Here is an 18951-nt window from a genome sequence, read left to right on the forward strand (position 1 = left end):
AACCATTTTTCCTTTTCCTTCTTCTGTTTTGTTTCTTGGACTGGTTTATATTCTTCCAGTGCTTCCCATAATGCAGGAAATGGTGTTCTGAGGAAGGCAATCTCTAAATTTACAATGTCAAGACTAACCACATAGTATATATTCAAACATACAGCTTAAATGTTGCCTAAACACATCTAGGTGAAGCAACAATAAGACAGTGTGGGATGTACTCATAAGAAAACATGAAATTACAACTTGAGAAAAGGTACATAGAGAGACTACAGTAAAAATCCAGGCAGTGGGGTAACACCCACACCGTATCTTCACCTTTGCTTTTAGATTATGTGCATTTGCAAGTGGGAAGGGAGAATTAGGAACACGATCAACAAGAGCAAAAAGGAAGTTAGCTTAATTAATGCCAAATAAAAATATCATTTAGATCATGCAATATAATTTAAATAACGATGAAGAAAGTGTGAACTGCAATCATTTTGGTAATGGAATATGAGTAAATCTCAGAAAAGCTTCTTCACTTCTTAAACATTGATGTTTATGAAATGTAAAGCAGCACTTAATGAGATTAAAGGATTACCTGCGGAACTTCAACAGCTGACATAGAAAAAACATGAAGACAGAAGATCTTGGAGCCGTTGTAACCCACAACAAAGCCTTGAAGTTTTTGCTGATGGACAGGGAAGTTACTAGCTTTGATATTGAGGTAACCCCCTCCAGAAAAGCAAAGCATATCCTCACACTGTGTATTCCAAGCCACGCTATTTGCATTGGGTTCCTACTGAGCAAAGGAACTGATGATTACAACAGGTGCAGTCACATCTTTCCTAAGAAACAGGCATCCTTCAGCCAGAACGTTTGACCTACTATAGCCTGGATGTGTACACACACACAGTTATTATTTATACGTGTAATATTCTAAAGCCTGATTTACAGGGCCATACTTTACGTTTTAATAAACGGCTGTAACTGTCTTGCCTTTGGTTTGCATTTACTTATGATCTATACTATCAAACTGTAGCACATAATATCAAATTCCACAATAATACACTGTTAGCTAGCACTTTCAGTTGACCATTTTTCTGCCTGTTACAAAAAGAAAGTTCCAGACCCTGTTTTTGGAGCACTTCATGCTTTCTCTGAAAATACCTCACCAACATTAACGAGTGAGCCCTTAGAGTGACTGCGAAACAGCAGTGGAGAGAGAATTATCATTATTCACTTTATACTCATGCAATACATAACAAAGAGGTTTAGGTTTTAATGTCATTCATATTAATGATAAAGTCAAAATGCTCATTAACTATAATGCTTCAGTGGGAACCAGGACAGAGCTCTAAATTAAACCGAAAAAGTCACGTGCTTAAGTGCCCTTTATTCAGCTGTTGCTCACATATATCTCCTGTCTTCTAATTCCTTATCCACCACCTCTTTTAAGGTGGTTTCAATAGTGAAATAGATCACAGTTAAATGCTACAACATGTGATTAATGGCTTAAATAACAGATATAATTCCTGCGCAGCAACACTTTTGGTATGTTCTGTACTCCAGATGACTTTCTGCTCCCCCAGCACCCCCCTTTGATTTCAATTTGAATTTTACCTGAAACAACAGCTCCTTGGTGTGAATGTCATACACCAGGCAGGTATCGTTTTCATCCACCACTGCCAGCTTGTTGCGGGATGCACTCATATCCAGGCAGCGCACAGCTGTGGATTGCTTCAGCAGCACGATTGCAAACACGTTGTCGACAAAGATCTTCAGAATCTAGACATGTGAAACCAGAGTCAGTCCTTCCACTTTTGTTTCCACCAACTTCAGTGCTGTTTAAAGTGTGCAACTGCATTTCTTTTCAGAGATGAACTGCATGAAACTAAGGAAATGCTTTCAGTTTGAGGTTATCTTGGGAAGATTTGTTTCCACAATGGTTGCAAGCCTATATGGACAAATGATAGGCTACACATCCTGGTTTCTTTTAGTGCTCTACTAGTTAAACAATTACATTAATGCAATGCTACAGGAATATACAGCATAGGTACAGAAGACAAAGAGGATCCCAACTTCCTCTCCGTCCCTGTCCTCTGTGTCACTACCTCAGGCCCCCGTTTTGAAATTTTCAACTGCAAACTGGCTTGTGAAAGAGACACCAGTGTCACCCCTGGAGCACCCGCACCTTCCCAAAGGTCAGGAGAAGTGTACATACCCCCTTCCAACCCCCTCCCCCCCAAAGATAAACTCTCTCTCAGCTCACCAAGAACTCTTTTTTTTGTCAGTTGTTCCTAACAACATATGGGCTTTAGACAAAATTAAGTAGGTTTGCACGCATTTTACAGCCAGAGAATGTGAAAGATAAAGGAAATCAGGTTTTAATCACAAGATGAGACTGTCAAGTGGCATTCTAGAGCATGCTGCTCCTAAGACCTTCCCTTGACAGAAGAGATTTTATTTGCAGTGAAAAGACACCCATGAGACGTTACATGTTACCTGACCATTCTTTAGACCAACTAAGAGACCTTCTCTTCCTGGTGGTCCTCCAATAACTTTAATATAACGAATGAGAGATTCCATCAGCCATTCTCGCTCTTTAATGCCTCTAAAGGAGAGGCACTGCAGTCTTTTCTCCTAAAGAAACAGTAACATATAAAACACTGCATGAAGGTAAAGATAAAAACCTTGCGTCTTTGCTACCTATACTATACATGCTACATATATACACATGTATACACACACATTATACCCATACTAGCGTGTGTGCCTACTTTTACATATAAAAATCATAAAGTCAAATAGTCAGTTTGACAGCTTGAATTTTTTAAGGTTTTCCAGTGCTATAAACAAACACCACCTTCCCCCTCCACGTTGCCAGTAGCTCACTCCCACTCCCAAGTCCCCTGGATTATGTGCTAATTTATCAAACGACTAGAGAGTGTTTTGCTGCAGCAGAGCAGCCTGTGTGTGCCACAGTTCCTGCTCGGAGCACGCTAGCACTGTACACTGCAACAGCACTGCACAGCGGTACCCTGGGGAAAAGCTGTCACAGACCATACAGTACCAGCATCTGGGACAGCTTCCCTAGAGTCTGAATGCACCCCAAGATGACTTTAGGTTGTAAGGCACATACCTGGCACAAAATAATGTGCTCTGAACACACAACCAGCAAGTTGCATTCAAATTTTTTCGCTATCTTCTCCTTCACCCGGTAATGCATATCTGAAGAATCATCTGAGTATAACTCGTAAATCAAGATTTTCTCTGGCATCTGGATTGCTAGTCTGTTTTTGTAGATTGCAATTTTCTTGACAAGCTCTCTGCCTTTTATTCTAACTAGAGAGAATAAAAAAACAAACCACAAAAACAATACAGTATAGACTGAAATGAAAATAATGGATACAGAAATCAGAAAAATTATTGATACGATCTTTCTAAAGCACCTTTAAAATTAAAAGCAGATTCCTGCTCAGAGAAGTCTGTTGTTATACATCTATGTAATCTACTATCCCCATCACAATTTATCACCCTTTATTATTTGTCAACAGCACATTCTGGTGCCATATTTTGACTCCTTGCCATAAAAAGCCATGGATATGAAGAAAGAAAATTAACACACATCCTTGAGGCTGCAAGTAAGGGAGGAAAAAAAAGAAGAGCTAAATATGATGTACAGTATCTCCTTCACAGAGATTAAAACCTTATCTTAAAAGCCTCTGCCCCTCCCACTGTCCTTTCAAATCCCCATATCTTTCATTAAGCTTGTCAGCGCTGATGCTCCAGAATCCAAGTTTGCACTGTCATCCTGCAAACAGTATTCCTCAGTTTTACTGTCAAAGTGACAACAATCTGTCTGGTACATGCAGCATACATTCCAAGGGGATGGGTATTAATTAAAACAAAACAGAATGAGAGTGAAGCTTTGGCCTGACTGCAAGTGTGAAATTACCTTTTTGTTCAGTGATGAGGTGCTGGACAATAACATCAGTCATGCTGTCTCTGTAAGCGTAGCGATCTTTATAAAGGCCATGAACAGTGCTGAAAATCAACTGATAGAAGGATATTGTTCCATCCTGGCACCCTACTGCCTGCACACAAGAAGAAAATAATTTTAGTTAATTGGTATGTGTAGGTGAGAATTGGCAAAATGTGTGGTTTTTATATGAACATTATGTTCCTTTTCCTGCATAATGTATAGATTGATACCAGCTGCAGCCTACCGGTACTTAAACAGTGCTGAAAGCACAATGCAGGAGGAGGACTGATCTCCTCACAGGCCATGAAGACCACCACGCTGTGAGGGTGGGGTTTGGTTCAGTTCTGTCGTGTTTGGTTTTTGGTTGGGTATGAGGGGGGTGGTGCGGACTGGATTTTCTGGGGGATGGGGAACGGTTTTCAATTCACTCTCTATCTCCTCATATTTGTACAATGACACAAAGTGCAGCATTTATGGCTAACAGATGCCTTGTAGGCATTTTCCACAAGGTGTAATGCTAGAAACTCAAACAGATCTGAACATTTTCTTCCCATCATGGAATTAGATTTGGTCAACCTAGAAGTTATTAGGTGCCATTTTCCCATTTCAGTCACAGTTCAAGGACCTCACTAGACTCTGCTCAGGTTCTACAGCCTGACTCACAATATCTAGACTGAGTTCAAGATTTATGATCTTACCTTACATGACAAACTGTCTATGAAAACACCAGAGAAATGTTCTGACTCACCACATAGTTGGAGTCTGGTTTAACTCTGCATGTCCACACCCAGCTGCTTTGCTCTCCTATGGTACCAAGACGCACACCATCCTTCGTGAAGAGGGAGACTTGCTTATCAGAACCTCCCAATAAGATATACTCTCCTTTGGTAAAATAGCTAACACAGCAAGGGTCAAAATTGAGCATTCTGTCCTTCCCAATCTACACAGGAAAAATAATCAAAAGCATTAACAAAAGAATCATTTCTTATTTTCCCAAGGGCAACAACTCCTGTCACTGCTACCTGTCTTCTCATCTCTGGCTATCCACAGAACACCACTGGCTGTATTAAGATTCCCAAAGGCAGTTCTAAAATACATCCAAGAATCTCCCCAGTCCCCACAGCCAGTCTACTCAGAACACAAGCACCTCACAAAACCCACTTTAATCAGTTGAAAAAAATATTAAAATGCCCTCTCCAGACCAGTAAAATGTATCATGAAAGTCAGCAAAGTTGCAAGGGCTTTGACACAGGAATTTTAAGAGCAGCTGAGCGGCCATGGAGGAAACAAGAGCTGAAGGAAAAGATGGTTAGAAAAAGCAGATTCCTAAAAGGCTGGGAAAACAGAAAACATTTGCTGGAGCTAATCAAGCACTTTGAATGTAGAACACAAAACAGAATCAGAAAAACCCTGCCCCTCTTGAATGCACTTAATGAAACATACCTGTTTGCCACTGAGTTGGTAAAAGGAAAGTTTCTGGCCCCAGTCTGCCACAGCTAAAATATCATTGCGTTCATCTCTAATGAACAAAAGAGAAATATGTAGTTATTCTACAGTGATTTACTAACAAATGTCTTGGAGCAACAGAACCAAGTAATAGAATAACAGGATTTACTTCATATTACTCTTTAAAACAACCCAAAACCTGAAAGGACAGCAGATACATCCTGCCATTTAAAACTGATGGAGACAGCCTGGGGACACGAAAGAACACTCAGTCTCCTTCACAGAACAACTGCAAGGCTTGAGGCACAACTGCACACACAGGGCACAAGCCCTGGTACAGTGAAGCTAATTATGGTCCCTCACACAGGTGAAGCACCCAGGCCTGGATACGGATCTCAGCTACTGTAGTACAAAGCCACCATAACACCAGTCAGTGCAGCTGAGCAAGAGTCAGCTACTGCTGCCAGTGTAAGGCAGGGAAACAAAAATAACCAAAATTGTTCCTGTGGAACCAACAGCAGAGCAAGGAAAGGCTCCAGGTCTCAAATTTGTGAACTTCAGGACTCTGACATGATCTGTTCAGCTTGGAGTAAATCATGAGGTACCTTCTCCACAGCTTCTTGCCTAGGAAGAAGGGAGGTGGTAATAATTTCTTGGCCAGAAGGGTTGGTAAGAATTGGAACAGGCTGCCCAGGGCAATGGTGGAGTCACTGTCCCTGAAGTCATTTAAAAGATGTGTAGATGTGGCACCTGGGGATTTGGTTTAGTGGTGGAATTGGCAGTGCTGAGTTAATGCGTGGTCTCTTCCAACCTAAATGATTCTATGATTTAAATAGAACTTGTTCTCACTTTCTCCATGCAATTGAAGACTGGCAGCAAAGCCAAAACCCCAATACACAATCACTTAAAAAAAGGCAACCTACATGGCATTAATCTGTTTCAGCAGGGATAAAAGTCAAGCCTTTTTGCAATCAATAAGACAGGGATTACCTATTTAGCATGAAAAAGGAAGGATGAAATGATTTACCTGGATGGATTCCAACAAATTGACCATATTGGAGATGAAGCACCCCCTGCCCGCTCTATTTTAACTTTCTCTTCACCATTCTTATTCCGTATGCTGACAACGCCATTGAACATCCCCAGAGCTAGGTACTGGCCATCATTTGTCCAGCTGGTAAAACACACATTTACTGAAGAGCAAACTACTATAAACAAGCAGCAGGAAGGTAGGATGCACAACATACTCAAATAGGGAGGACTGAAATACACTTCTAAGAGGGAGTTCTGGGAGGTAGCCAGTAATCCCACAGTTTGTTTATGCATCTAAAACCACATTTATGGCAACAGCATGCACTACAGCAAGAACATTTTATAATATACATAGAATTAAAATATATGTAGAAATAAAAAAAGAAAAAATTAAATCTATCATCTGCTTTCAATACTTCTAACATGTGCTAAGTAACAGACACATTTTGGGGAATGACAGTGCTGGCAGTAGACCAGACTGCTTTAAAAGCCACGTTTAGAACACTGATCAGATAAAACCACACAGTGCAGGACAGAGGAGATCTGAGCTCTGTTCTTGTCTCCACTGCAGTCAGATGGACCACTTTATACAAACTAATGAACCCTTGCTTCAGTTTCCCCATAATCATTAATATCTCCTTCTGCTGAAAATAGAACACAGGGGATGAATGGCTCCATAAGCCAAAAGTATAATTATTTTTCCTCTAACTTCACATTACTGCTATTTCACAAGGTGACTAACAGAGGCAGAGAGAAGGCACCTGCTCCAGACCAGAACACCTCTCTGATACTTTCAGAAGAATTCAGTTATAAAGAGCACCAAATAAAAACCAAATTAAAAACCAAACCCCTTTGCTATGAAAACAGAAAGGGTGCAGGGAGAGGAGAGGGGCCAGTCGGTCTCTGTGAAAACTACACCAGAAAGAACAAATCATCTCTGATAAACATTAATCATATTCCTACTGGAGTATTATAAACACTGCCCAGGTATTTCACTGCTGTGAATGGCAAAGCAGCAACACATGATGGTACTGAGCAGCCAGGCAGCAGAGCCTGGCACACTGCTGGGCACTGGCTCTGCATACACTGAACTATCACACTGCTGGACACTGGCTCTGCATACACTGAATTGTCTCACTTGAACATTTTTTTCCTTTACGCTTGCACATTAACTTGAATGGTTTGCATTGAAACTAACTTAAATGACCCAGGTAATCCTTAAAACTTACCTACAGCAAGTAACCTTACTGCTGGTCTTATGTTTAGAGACTGATTTCTGCTCAGGAGACCACAAGCCTTGATTAAAGCAAACAAAAAGCCAAAGTAAATGACAAATGACCAGTGTTCGGACTGAAAACTAACATTGTCAGAAAACTCAGCTGGAACTTCCCAGGGACTAAAGTCTCACCCACTGCTAGGACATTTAAATACATGGTATTTATCAGGAAAAAAAAAAAAATCCATTTAAACAATACAGTGAGTGTCTCTACAAAAAATCATAGTATCAAAGTAGTACATTTTATACCATGGCTCCTCACTACATAGCCCTTTCCAAAGGAGTTTAAGTGATTTAAATAACTATCTAATATTACTTTAGGTAATCTATTTTGTACCTCATCTCTTCTGGATATAAAGAACTGTACCCATCTGTAGGTAGCTTTGCTATACAACTTTAATAGAATTTATTGGCTTAATGGAAAAGTTGGAGGAAGAAGACATACCAAAATCACTGGAAGAACAGGATGCCAGCTGATGAGTAAGAGGATTGTATGAAACGCACTGAATAGAGTCATTATGCCTAGAATGAAATTACAATCATATTTCAATAAATCATTCTTAAATGCCCCCTTTGATGACTTTCAGCAAGATAGCTGAAAGGTTCACCAGATGCTAGAAATAATTTGATCAGTTTATATTACATCAAATTAATCTGCTATTACTGTAAACTAGATCAGTAATAAACCTTACAAAAATTGTCTCTAAGTGGCAGGATTCACTGTATTTCATCAAGATCAGCTAAAAATGTACAGAGATAGTGGTTTGTGAAACATGATTAAAGGTTATATCCAAATTCTAAACCAAATACGGCTGCATATGTTCCCAGTAGTCCACTGGCTTGTGCATACAACTAGCAATGCACACACACATTCAGAAACAGAATTTGAAGATGCCGTTTAAGAGGGGTGATGTAAAAACAAAGCCAGAAGATGGAATACACCAAAAGCTCCAAACCTGATGTTTAATTTGCTCTTTGAACCAGCTTTATATTAATCTTGTTTGTTTTACAAGAAGAGTCACTTTCTGTTTAATTTTATTCTGATCTGTAGAGAGTTTCCCCAATTCTCTGCCAGCCCTCTAAACCCAGAGTCTTATCCAAACTTCTCACCCTCTTTTAAGCCTTTAATTGCTTTCCTGCCTCGTTCAGATACTTTGACTGTTCTCTTCCTCCTCCCTTTCCTATTACCCCCTGGCATTTTCTCTGACCTTAGCCAACCTTCCTCCAGATCTAATAGCACACACTCTTTGACAGCAGAAGAGCATAATCAAAGTCCGCTTTTGAGAGGCACAGAATTGGAAGGCGTCACTTACGTGTATTTCAGAATTCCTTCTAACTTTGAAGTCCAAATTATCACACTTTTATCAGCAGAGCCAGATGCGAAGCGTTTGCCTAGGAATTAGATATCATTTAAATCCCACGCATACAAGAATCACTTTCACTCCAAACATTTAATCAAAGAGAGAGCAAGAAGTTCTTGAACTTGACAAGGCTCATGTAATAAAGGGCCTAACACTGCAAGTGTCTTGATGTGACAGCACTCCTCCAGCTACATGGAACTTGGGTGACTTGACTTTGCTGCTCCCATAGAGCAGGCCGTGCTAAAGCCCAGCCAGGCAAGGAAGCAGCCAGACTTTCCAATGCTGTCAGTCACAGGGTGTGCATTTATGTTAACAGGGTCAAGGGAAAACCAGTCCATTTCCACAGGCACCCCCGAAAGCTTAACCAGCAGGATCTGAGAGGAAGTCCTCTGAATCCACACAGTAAGCCCCCACAGAATGAGAACTGGAAACAGAATAAGGCCTGTAGTAAGCATGGTAGCGTGTGGGGGATCAGAAGGGAAAGCCTTGGGACAGAGAAACTATGGGAATAAAAATAAAAACCAGAGACAGGTGGGGTGCTAGAGAGAGGATCTCTGGGACAAGGCTTCTCCTCACGTTACCCACAAATATTAACTTTACCACCACTGAAGTACAAGGGGGAAGAAAGTGGGGGCTGCAGTTCTTGGATTAACAGGTAGCCTCACATGTAACAGTAGGGTACTTCTGCAGATCAATCTCTCCGTTACAAACCACCAACACTCACGTGTGTGTTCAGATGAGTTAGTGAAACAACCCTGGTTTCTCTGTCTAGCAACTGGCACTACAGACATGCACTGTACAAACCAGACTAGCAAAGCCCCCAAAGTGGTATTTACCATCTTTGGCATAAGCCACACAGTACACAGTGTCCTTATGTCCTTTCAAAGGCTGGATTAAGGTTCCATCAGAAGTATCATATACCTATTTAAACATGGGAAAAAAAAAAACCAACAAACAAAGCCAAACATTCAAACAAAAAGACATACATAAAAAAATATCTCAGCGAGGGCTAAGATAAAATTACTGAAGGCCAAAAGGGTTATACACCTTCTTTTGTGTTCTTTTTTACACAGTATATAGTCCATGCAAGACAAAATGGCTTAAAGTGCAGAAGCTTTCCTTAATGCAATACTTCTCAGAATGAGAAAACTCAGTGTTAGAAAACTACACGCACAGAAGATTCCAAACACCTCATTTGACCTGCGTGCTTTAGTCCTTTCTTCTTTCTCTTCATTAGATGCTTAAATGTAATAAATTAGTGGAAAGGACCCTAACTCAATGTCCTGTTCCATGAGCACTGTGAACTGCAGCCCGCTGCTCTGTGCTCCTCACTACATTTCTATGTCGTGCCTCCCCCACCCCACCTGAAAGCTTTGAGGGCCCATGAGCAGCACAGCCCCGAGCTGCTCCTCCTGACGAGTCAGACACAGGCAGGCAGAACCGGGGAAGCACAAAAAAGCTCCAGCTGAAGCTTCTCACAAAGCCAGGGCACCAATTCGAGTTTCTTTTCACAGCTTTGCATGAAACTTGTAACAATGCAGTGTTTGCAAGCCACGCCACTGTGCTACAAGTGAGTTAATGGACTCCAAACGACCTGGTGAGGTGCGAGTGGATGAGATGAGGAAAGTAACTTAAATCCCATTACTTTTGAAAATAGAGCTTAAAACTTGGTAAGAAACATTGAAAAGCTTTACAATTAGCCTGCATTAATATGTATGCAGATAGGAGGCTGGACTAGTAGAGATAAGAGGATTTTTGATAGGTTCGTAAGTACATGTAAAAGAATCATATGCATACAACTATAAATGTAAGAGGAAAAAGTTTCCCTACCAGCAGTCTATTTCCAGCAGCAATTATCAACTGAGTCCCATCTGGTTTGAATGCAAGGTCATAAATACTAAAGGAAAAAGAAGAAACAAATCCCCCCCCCCGAAAAACTCCCTGTTAGTGGACAGAAAATAGATTTTCTTTCAAGTCAAAGATGCCGCACAACAAACACCGGTAACTGCGTACTCCAGAGGCCAGCGGAGCCTAAGAGCTCCGGGATGGTCACCCTGTGCCCCGAGGAGCCCAAGCACTGCCCGCCTCCCGGCCCCGGGGGCAGACTCTCATACGCACGGGCGCGGCTGCTGCCCTGCGGCTGAACGGGAGCTGAGAACGACAAAAACCACCTCGAAAAGGGGCAGCGTTACTGAGCTCCGGTATCGAGCAGTAGGAGCGCAGCGCTGCTGCCGCGGGGGCCTGCACGGGAGGAGAACCCCTGCCTGCAGGAGGACGCTCAGGCCAGGCCTCCCGCCGCCCGCGCGGTGGGAGCGGGGCAGAGCAGCGGCCGGTACCGCCGAGCCCAGCGCGGCCTCAACCAGCAGCCCCAAGCCGCGGACTCCGCCGCACACCCAGCCGGGTAAGTGCCGCCGCCATGCCCGGCACCGCTCCCCCGATGGCCCGGCCGCGGCCCAGCCTGCTCCCGGCCCACAGCCCCACCGGGACGCGACCTCTCACAGGCCGGCCCTCCAGGGCCGCTCACCAGTGCTCGGCCTTGTCGCGCCAGGTGAGCGCGGCCCGCATCGCCCGGGCCGGGCCGGGCCGGGCCTCCTCAGCGGTCCTTGTTTACACCCTCCCCGCCGGCGCCACGGGCAACGCTCATGCGCCTGGGGACCCGCCGCAGCGGCAGGGGGCGCTCGCCAACGGGGCCAGGGCGCGCATGCGCAGAGCAGGACGCAGGAGCGGCGGCAGAGCGGGGCGGGAAAGAACCGCAGCGCCCCCCAGCGGGACGGGGGAGGCGGCGGCAGGTGACGCCGTGGGGCGCGGTGGGCCCGGGGTCGTGCGGGAACCGGGGCTAAATTCGCCGCTTCCCAGAGCCGTCGCGCTCGGGCAGGGATCGATCTGTGCTCTGCTCCCCCGTGCAGCAGCCGAGACGCAGCAGCGGCGGAGCGTCCCGGCCCTAGTGCCAGCGGCGGGGGCACTGGCGAGGCGGCGGAGATGGAGCTTGCGGAGCAACCGGCGGCGGCCGTGCCCAGCGCCGTGCCCGTCGGCTGGCAGCGGGTGACGAGGCGCAGGCAGGCGGGCAGGACGGCGGGGCGGACCGACGTGTGCTTCATCAGGTGCGGCCGGTCCCGGGGCAAACGCCGCCGGCCCCTCCCGGTAGCACGGGCGGGGCTCGCGGGTGTGTGAGTGCATGCGGGGGTCCCGGGAGGAAGCGCACAGCGCGGGGAGGGCTGTCGGTGAAGCCGCTGTGGAGCTGCTCCGGTCCAGGCGCCAGCGCTCAGCTGCCTCTGCCCTTTGTTTGGGTTGCTGAGATGCTGCAGTAGGTGCGAAGTGAGAGCCAGGGGTGAGGGGGGGTGTCTTTCATTCCCTTTTCTCTCCTGCCACAGCCCTGACGGAAGTAAGCTGCGATCCAAAAGGGCCCTCGCGGAGTACTTTCGGAAAACTGGGGAGACATCGCTGAAAGTGGAAGATTTTGATTTTACAGCCTCTAATGGGAGGAGGAGATGTCTGAGGGTGAAAAGCTACAGCACAAAAGCCACGAGAAGTGATTCAGAAAATGAGGATCCTCACAGTCAAGTGCAAGGCCTGCAAAATGGTGCAGAGAATGGAATTCAAAGTGTTCAGGCTGGGAATGAGCACCTGGGAGACGCTCCATGCGCTTTGGAAAGCCAAGAGTTGATCGGGAAAGGCATGAACCCAGAGGAGTGTTTGAAAACCAAAAAGAAGGGGGCAGATTTAAAACGTGTCCAGAACAGGAAAGCTGTGAAGAGCTCAGAAGAGAGGGATCGCAACAGCACCCAGAACAAAAGGCAGAGAAGAGCGGGGAATAAGCAAGAAACGGGCTGCGTACAGAGCAAGAGGCTCTGTAGACAGATAGACACGAGTGGGGTGGGCAGGTGGGGTGTGGAGGAGCAGGGGGCAGACCCTGCGGGTGCAGGCACGGCTCGGCTGTGGCCACGGTCGGCCTCGCAGCTGAGCGCGGTGCCAGCTTGCTCGCAGAGGGGGTTGCAGGGCCTGACAGAGGAGGAACCTGCAGAGGCAGCATCTAAAGACACATGTGCACAGTGTGAGGAGAAACCCAGCGGGTTGGGAGTGGGGAAAGAGACAGGTGGAGAGAGTCCGGGTAACCAGGAGTCTAAACCTGAGACTGAAAGGGCTGCTGATGCCTTGCAGCTGTGTGACAAGAGCAGCTTCACAGCCGTTAAAGTGCTGCCAGGTACGTGTATGGATTGAGCAGAACATGGGCCTAACATTCCGCCAGGGGGTTTACCCGTACAAGCAATTTTCTGTTCCAGGTCAGGCTGCTTCAGCATCTGAATGTCTCATTTCTTTATCCAACAGCATTTGACTTAATGCAGATTTATTTCCAACTGGAACTTACTCTGTTGATCTCTTTAGCCATATAATACAATAGCATTCATTACCTTCATTGCACCACCTCTTAATGTCATTGCGCAGTTGGTCTGTTTGATTCTTAGAAAAGGCTCTTCCTGGCTTGTTTTGTGTGCTGGAGTGTGTGGGCAACATTTAATACCTCAGCTGTAGTTTAAGCCTGTTTCTTCAGACTGCAGCAAAGGAAGTCTTCTCTTGTGAAGACTTTTCAGAGACATGAAATGCAGAGCAGTACCGGAGCGAATCTAAAGCATATTTATGTTCTGGACACCTAGAAGAAATCCTTATCTTTGCATCACAACATAAAGTGGAAATGGTGCATGGGGCAGGACAGCAAAATGCTTGGGTTCTTTTTCCCCTTTTAATGCTGAGGTATTATCTCTTTACAGAAGACTCTATCCCACGGACACAAGTGGATAGGAGGAAAACAAGTCCGTATTTTTCAAGTAAATACAGTAAAGAAGGTATACTCTTATAATATTTCTTATGGGGGGAGGGATAGGATAGCTCAAGATCAGATGATGCTATGGGGAATTTCTTCAGGTTTAGGCTGGCTGTGCTCAGGTGGCATCAGAGAGCTCGGTTCAGCACAACTGATCTTGTCCTGTTTTACACTTCAGTGGTTTGTGTCTTGCAAACAGCTCTGAAGGCTGGTGTCAAACACCTCCATCTGCATATTGTGCCCCCCCAAAGATGAATCTGCTTCAAAAGGGCTTCATTGGGGTTTATTATTTTCATTTAAGTAGGTAACCCCATCCTTTACTATCCAATAAATCATCCTGTGTTGTTTCTATGTACAGCTCCCAGCGCACCTAGAAGGAAGGCCCTCAGAAAATGGACTCCTCCACGTTCTCCTTTTAATCTAATCCAAGAAACACTTTTCCATGATCCGTGGAAACTTCTCATTGCAACCATATTTCTCAATAAAACTTCAGGTAAACAGACTAATACAATTTGATGTTGTATAAATGGTCGGGAGGTGTTACAGGGTCAGAACAGCTGCCATTTTTAATAGCATTAATGAAAGAATAAATGTGTTTTAACTTGTGTCAGTGTAAAAAGCAGTAATCTGTCAATCATAGCTCTTGCCTCTGAAGAAACTCACTTCAGAAAGCATACACAGACGATGAATAAAGAGAATGACCTGCACAGCCTTCTGCTCATGGTGGTTTCTCTCGCTAGGTAAAATGGCAATTCCTGTGCTCTGGGAGTTCCTTAAGAAATATCCTTCTCCTGAAATAACCAGGAATGCAGACTGGAGAGAGATGTCAGAGCTGCTCAAACCTCTTGGCCTCTATGAGCTCAGAGCAAAAACAATCATCAAGTTCTCAGGTAGGATTTCCCAGGTTTGCCAGTGGAATGGTCTAAATTACACGAGTGAGGCAAACCGCTCTTTCAGACAGTGCTCTCTGATTTTCCTTTCTCTTGGGCAAATATTGGTGGTGGTTTGGTTTTTGCAGCGTTGGTCTTACATATGCAGCACTGCTGCTCCTGCTGTCTCAACTGTGAGAATGAAATAACATACATAGAGACCTTGAGTGCAAAAAGATGTGAACACCTGCAAGAGTGACTTTGTGTTCTGCAAGTGGCTCTGCTCTGTGTTGCATCAGGTGACATCCAGAAGGCCGTTCCAGTAGGAATTCTGCTATGATTCTGATATTTTCTGTACTTAGAATAAAACTATTCCTCCGTGGGTTCTGAGGAGAGAGATGTAATTAAAGCTCCCCCATGGTGATTCGTTTAAGAGGTGTTTTAGCTGTGCCCTGTAGGGATTCATCACCTACTGTCACCAGGAGAGAGACAAAACTTGTGTTTTCCATCTAAAATGTTCCAAAATGGAGCCGAGTAACAGTAGCACAGAATGAGGATTTTGTCCAGAGCTGCTTTGGCAGCTGCCTGCAGGCACTGGAGCCTGTACCTGTGTGTTGCAGATGAGTACCTGAGCAAGCAGTGGAAGTACCCTATCGAGCTGCATGGCATTGGCAAGTATGGGAATGACTCTTACAGGATCTTCTGTGTCAACGAGTGGAAGGAGGTGGGTTTGCGGCCGCGCTGCTGGCTCCATGCTCTGTCCTTTGCCTCTGATTGTACTGATGGCTCCACTGGATGGATGATAACTTCCTCCTGCAAATGGTGGATGAGCCGACCAGGAGAGGAGCGCTGCTGGATCTCATCCTCACTAACAAGGAGGATCTGGTTGAAGCAGTAAGGGTTGAGGGCTGCCTTGGTTGCAGCGACCACGAGATGGTGGAGTTCAGGATCTTGTGTGGCAGGACTAGTAGAATACCAAGTAGAATTGCAACCCTGGACTTTAGCAGGGCAAACTTTGGCCTTTTCAAGCAATTGCTAGGGGAAATCCCATGGGCAGGGCTGCTTGAAGGTAAAGGGGCCCAAGATAGTTGGTTGACATTCAAGGACTACTTTTTCCGTGCTCAAGATCGGAGCATCCCGACACGTAGGAAGTCAAGGAAGAGGGCCAAGAGACCTGCGTGGCTAAACAGGGAATTGCTGGGTATGCTCAAGTGGAAGAGGAGAGTTTACAGGTCATGGAAGGAGGGGCTGGCCACTTGGGAGGAATATAAGGCTGCTGCTAGAGGATGTAGGAAGGCAGCTAGGAGGACTAAGGCATCCTTAGAATTAAACCTGGCAAGAAGGGTCAAGGACAGCAAAAAGAGCTTTTTTAAATACATGGCAGACAAAACTAACACCAGAGGCAATGTAGGCCCACTGATGAACGGGATGGGTGCCCTGGTGACAGAAGATAAAGAGATGGCAGAGTTACTGAATGCCTTCTTTGTCTCTGTCTACTCTGCTGCGGGCAGTCCTGAAGAGCCCTGTACCCCTGAGACCTTAGATGAAGTCAGGTCGACGGAGCGGTTTGCCTTAGTCGATGAGGAATGGGTTAGAGACCAGTTGAGCAATCTGGACATCCATAAATCCATGGGTCCAGATGGGATGCACCCGCGGGTGCTGAGGGAACTGGCGGAAGTCATTGCTAGACCACTCTCCATCATCTTTACCAAGTCTTGGGAAACGGGAGAGGTGCCTGAGGACTGGAGGAAAGCAAATGTCACTCCAGTCTTCAAAAAGGGCAAGAAGGAGGACCCGGGTAACTATAGGCCGGTCAGCCTCACCTCCACCCCTGGGAAAGTGATGGAACACCTTATCCTTGGTACCATCTTAAGGCATATCAAGGATAAGAAGGTTATGAGGGGCAGTCAACATGGCTTCACCAGGGGGAAATCATGTTTGACCAATCTCTTAGCCTTTTATGAGGAAATAACACGGTGGATGGATGATGGCAGAGCGGTGGATGTGGTCTACCTTGACTTCAGCAAAGCATTTGACACAGTCTCCCACAGCATCCTCACGGCTAAAATGAGGAAGTGTGGACTGGATGATCAGGTAGTGAGGTGGACTGCGAACTGGCTGAAGGAGAGAAGCCAGAGAGTTGTAGTCTATGGGGCTGAGTCTAGTTGGAGGCCTGTAACTAGTGGAGTGCCTCAAGGGTCAGTACTGGGACCGGTATTATTTAATATATTCATCAATGATTTAGATGAGGGAATTGAGTGTACTATCAGCAAGTTTGCTGATGACACTAAGCTGGGAGGAGTGGCTAATACGCCAGAAGGCTGTGCTGCCATCCAGCGAGACCTGGATAGGCTGGAGAGTTGGGCAGGGAGTAACTTGATGAAATATAACAAGGGAAAGTGTAGAGTCCTGCATCTGGGCAGGAACAACCCCAGGTTCCAGTATAGGTTGGGAAATGACCTGTTAGAGAGCAGTGTAGGGGAGAGGGACCTGGGGGTCCTAGTGGACGACAGGATGACCATGAGCCAACACTGTGCCCTTGAGGCTAAGAAGGCCAATGGCATCCTGGGGTGTATTAGAAGGGCGGTGGTTAGTAGGTCGAGAGAGGTCCTCCTTCCCCTCTACTCTGCCCTGGTGAGACCGCATCTGGAGTATTGTGTCCAGTTCTGGGCCCCTCAGTTCAAGAAGGACAGGGAGCTGCTGGAGAGAGTCCAGCGCAGGGCAACTAAGATGATTAAGGGAGTGGAGCATCTCCCTTATGAGGAAAGACTGAGGGAGCTGGGTCTCTATAGTTTGGAGAAGAGGAGACTGAGGGGTGACCTTATCAGTGTCTATAAATATATAAAGGGGGAGTGTCACGAGGACGGAGCCAGGCTCTACTCAGTGGCAAACAATGATAGGACAAGGGGTAATGGGTACAAACTGGAACACAAGAGGTTCCACTTAAACTTGAGAAGAAACTTCTTCTCAGTGAGGGTGACGGAACACTAGAACAGGCTGCCCAGGGAGGTTGTGGAGTCTCCTTCCCTGGAGACATTCAAAACCCGCCTGGACGCATTCCTGTGTAACATTATCTAGGTGTTCCTGCTCCGGCAGGGGGATTGGACTAGATGATCTTTCGAGGTCCCTTCCAATCTCTAACATACTGTGATACTGTGATACTGTGAAAAGAGATGGTGATTTCCATACCTTCAGTAGGTCAAGTTCACAGAATGTCCCTTTTACAAGTCTGAACCTTTAAAATCTTGTCACCTTCATTTTTTTTTTTCCTGTTATTTTCCACTCTCGCTGTGTGGGTCTCTTCCCTGCTCCAGTTATGAACCAGGTTCCTTATGCTTCCTGCCAGCCTGATCCTGGCATCCCTCTGTGATCAGCACTGGTGGTCTCTGCCGTGCTGGGGTCCTCTTATGGCAGATGTCTGCGAGAGGCCGGTTTGCTCTCCAGTGTGGGACCCTGCTCCCAGTTCACATGGGGTGGGTGGTTTCAGGGCTGAACAAGTGCTGTATTCCTTGGTTGGCATGGGCACATAGCACATGGCTCTGTGAGACACGGAGGGGTCCCAAAGGAGGGGAAATCCACCAGAGCAATGAGGTTTTTCAAGAGAAGGTCTTTTATTGAATGCTGAGCATTTTCATGGTGTTTTAGGTACAGCCACAGGACCACAAGTTAAACGTGTACCACACATGGCTCTGGGAGAACCGGGACAGACTGAGCATAGGCTGAGGCACTGGGAAGGAAAGGCACCGGAAAGGCACAGCTCCCACCTCCTGGTCTTCACAGCCTTACATGCTCCGCGCAGGGGTTACTCTGACCAAGTTCTTACATTAAGTATTTATCTGTGTGTTGCACCCGGCTCGGGTCATTGTTGTGATGTCATGTTTCAGATCCCTGGCTTTTAATAAACGTATCCCAGTTTTTGTAGTGCCTGTTCGCGGTGCCTCCTGGGCCCAGCCGCAGCCCCGGTGCACGGTGCCTTCCCGGCGCTCACTGCCAGCAAGTGCCCAGCCCTGGCTGGAGGGGGGGGGGGGGTGCAGCTCTGGTTCCGCTGCGCAAGTGGAGGCTGGCGATGGCAGAGGTGCTCAGGGGCGGGTGCGGAGGGGAAGGGGGATGAGGAGAAAGCAGCGATGTGCGGCAGCGCCGCCGCCTTTCGGGCGTGCGACCCCGGAGGCCTCCGCTCCCACGCTCCGGGA

At 46.1% G+C, this 18951-nt stretch overlaps 2 protein-coding genes across 9 annotated transcripts in view; one reads left to right on the forward strand and one right to left on the reverse strand.

Moving 5' to 3' along the window:
- Nucleotides 1-11653, reverse strand: part of IFT122 (intraflagellar transport 122) — a 429684-nt gene extending 418031 nt beyond the window's left edge. For 6 of the 7 annotated variants that reach the window (XR_009743844.1, XR_009743846.1, XM_061455995.1 and 3 more), the window contains exons 1-14: nucleotides 11598-11653; nucleotides 10904-10970; nucleotides 9910-9994; nucleotides 9026-9104; nucleotides 8158-8234; nucleotides 7666-7732; nucleotides 6432-6578; nucleotides 5402-5477; nucleotides 4707-4898; nucleotides 3932-4070; nucleotides 3116-3318; nucleotides 2479-2616; nucleotides 1597-1761; nucleotides 575-772 (exon numbers count right to left, since the gene is read on the reverse strand). Coding sequence is in view for 4 of the 7 variants with exons in the window: in XM_061455995.1 (XP_061311979.1) it covers nucleotides 575-772; nucleotides 1597-1761; nucleotides 2479-2616; nucleotides 3116-3318; nucleotides 3932-4070; nucleotides 4707-4898; nucleotides 5402-5477; nucleotides 6432-6578; nucleotides 7666-7732; nucleotides 8158-8234; nucleotides 9026-9104; nucleotides 9910-9994; nucleotides 10904-10970; nucleotides 11598-11638 (1674 nt within the window). In the remaining 3 variants the exon portion in view is untranslated. Of the gene's footprint in view, nucleotides 1-574; nucleotides 773-1596; nucleotides 1762-2478; nucleotides 2617-3115; nucleotides 3319-3931; nucleotides 4071-4706; nucleotides 4899-5401; nucleotides 5478-6431; nucleotides 6579-7665; nucleotides 7733-8157; nucleotides 8235-9025; nucleotides 9105-9909; nucleotides 9995-10903; nucleotides 10971-11597 lie in introns of those variants that run through there. The other variant, XR_009743845.1, reaches the window with a different exon arrangement.
- Nucleotides 11654-12049: 396 nt separating this feature from the next.
- Nucleotides 12050-18682, forward strand: MBD4 (methyl-CpG binding domain 4, DNA glycosylase). 2 transcript variants are annotated; one of them, XM_061455976.1, is made up of 7 exons: nucleotides 12050-12174; nucleotides 12445-13274; nucleotides 13840-13914; nucleotides 14251-14385; nucleotides 14633-14782; nucleotides 15382-15485; nucleotides 18407-18682. In XM_061455976.1, the coding sequence occupies exons 1-7, from the start codon at nucleotides 12053-12055 to the stop codon at nucleotides 18482-18484; spliced, it is 1494 nt and encodes a 497-aa protein (XP_061311960.1). In that variant the 5' UTR covers nucleotides 12050-12052; the 3' UTR covers nucleotides 18485-18682. The 2 variants fall into 2 exon arrangements, with proteins under 2 accessions (XP_061311960.1, XP_061311961.1); XM_061455977.1 differs by lacking the exon at nucleotides 13840-13914.
- The last annotated feature ends 269 nt before the right edge of the window (nucleotides 18683-18951 follow it).

The sequence above is a fragment of the Pezoporus flaviventris genome, unplaced genomic scaffold (genome assembly GCF_033815535.1).
Source record: "Pezoporus flaviventris isolate CSIRO_AGI_PZ_B2104156 unplaced genomic scaffold, CSIRO_AGI_Pfla_v1 ptg000021l, whole genome shotgun sequence".
In the NCBI taxonomy this organism is placed as follows: domain Eukaryota; kingdom Metazoa; phylum Chordata; class Aves; order Psittaciformes; family Psittacidae; genus Pezoporus; species Pezoporus flaviventris.

What these genes read in the sequence shown, in the direction of transcription:
- MBD4 (XM_061455976.1), top strand. Translation starts at nt 12,053, where the DNA reads ATGGAGCTTGCGGAGCAACCGGCGGCGGCCGTGCCCAGCGCCGTGCCC. An exon ending in AACAATCATCAAGTTCTCAG is followed by an intron (nt 14,783 to 15,381) that starts GTAGGATTTCCC and finishes TGTGTGTTGCAG; the next exon opens with ATGAGTACCTGAGCAAGCAG. An exon ending in GTGTCAACGAGTGGAAGGAG is followed by an intron (nt 15,486 to 18,406) that starts GTGGGTTTGCGG and finishes ATGGTGTTTTAG; the next exon opens with GTACAGCCACAGGACCACAA.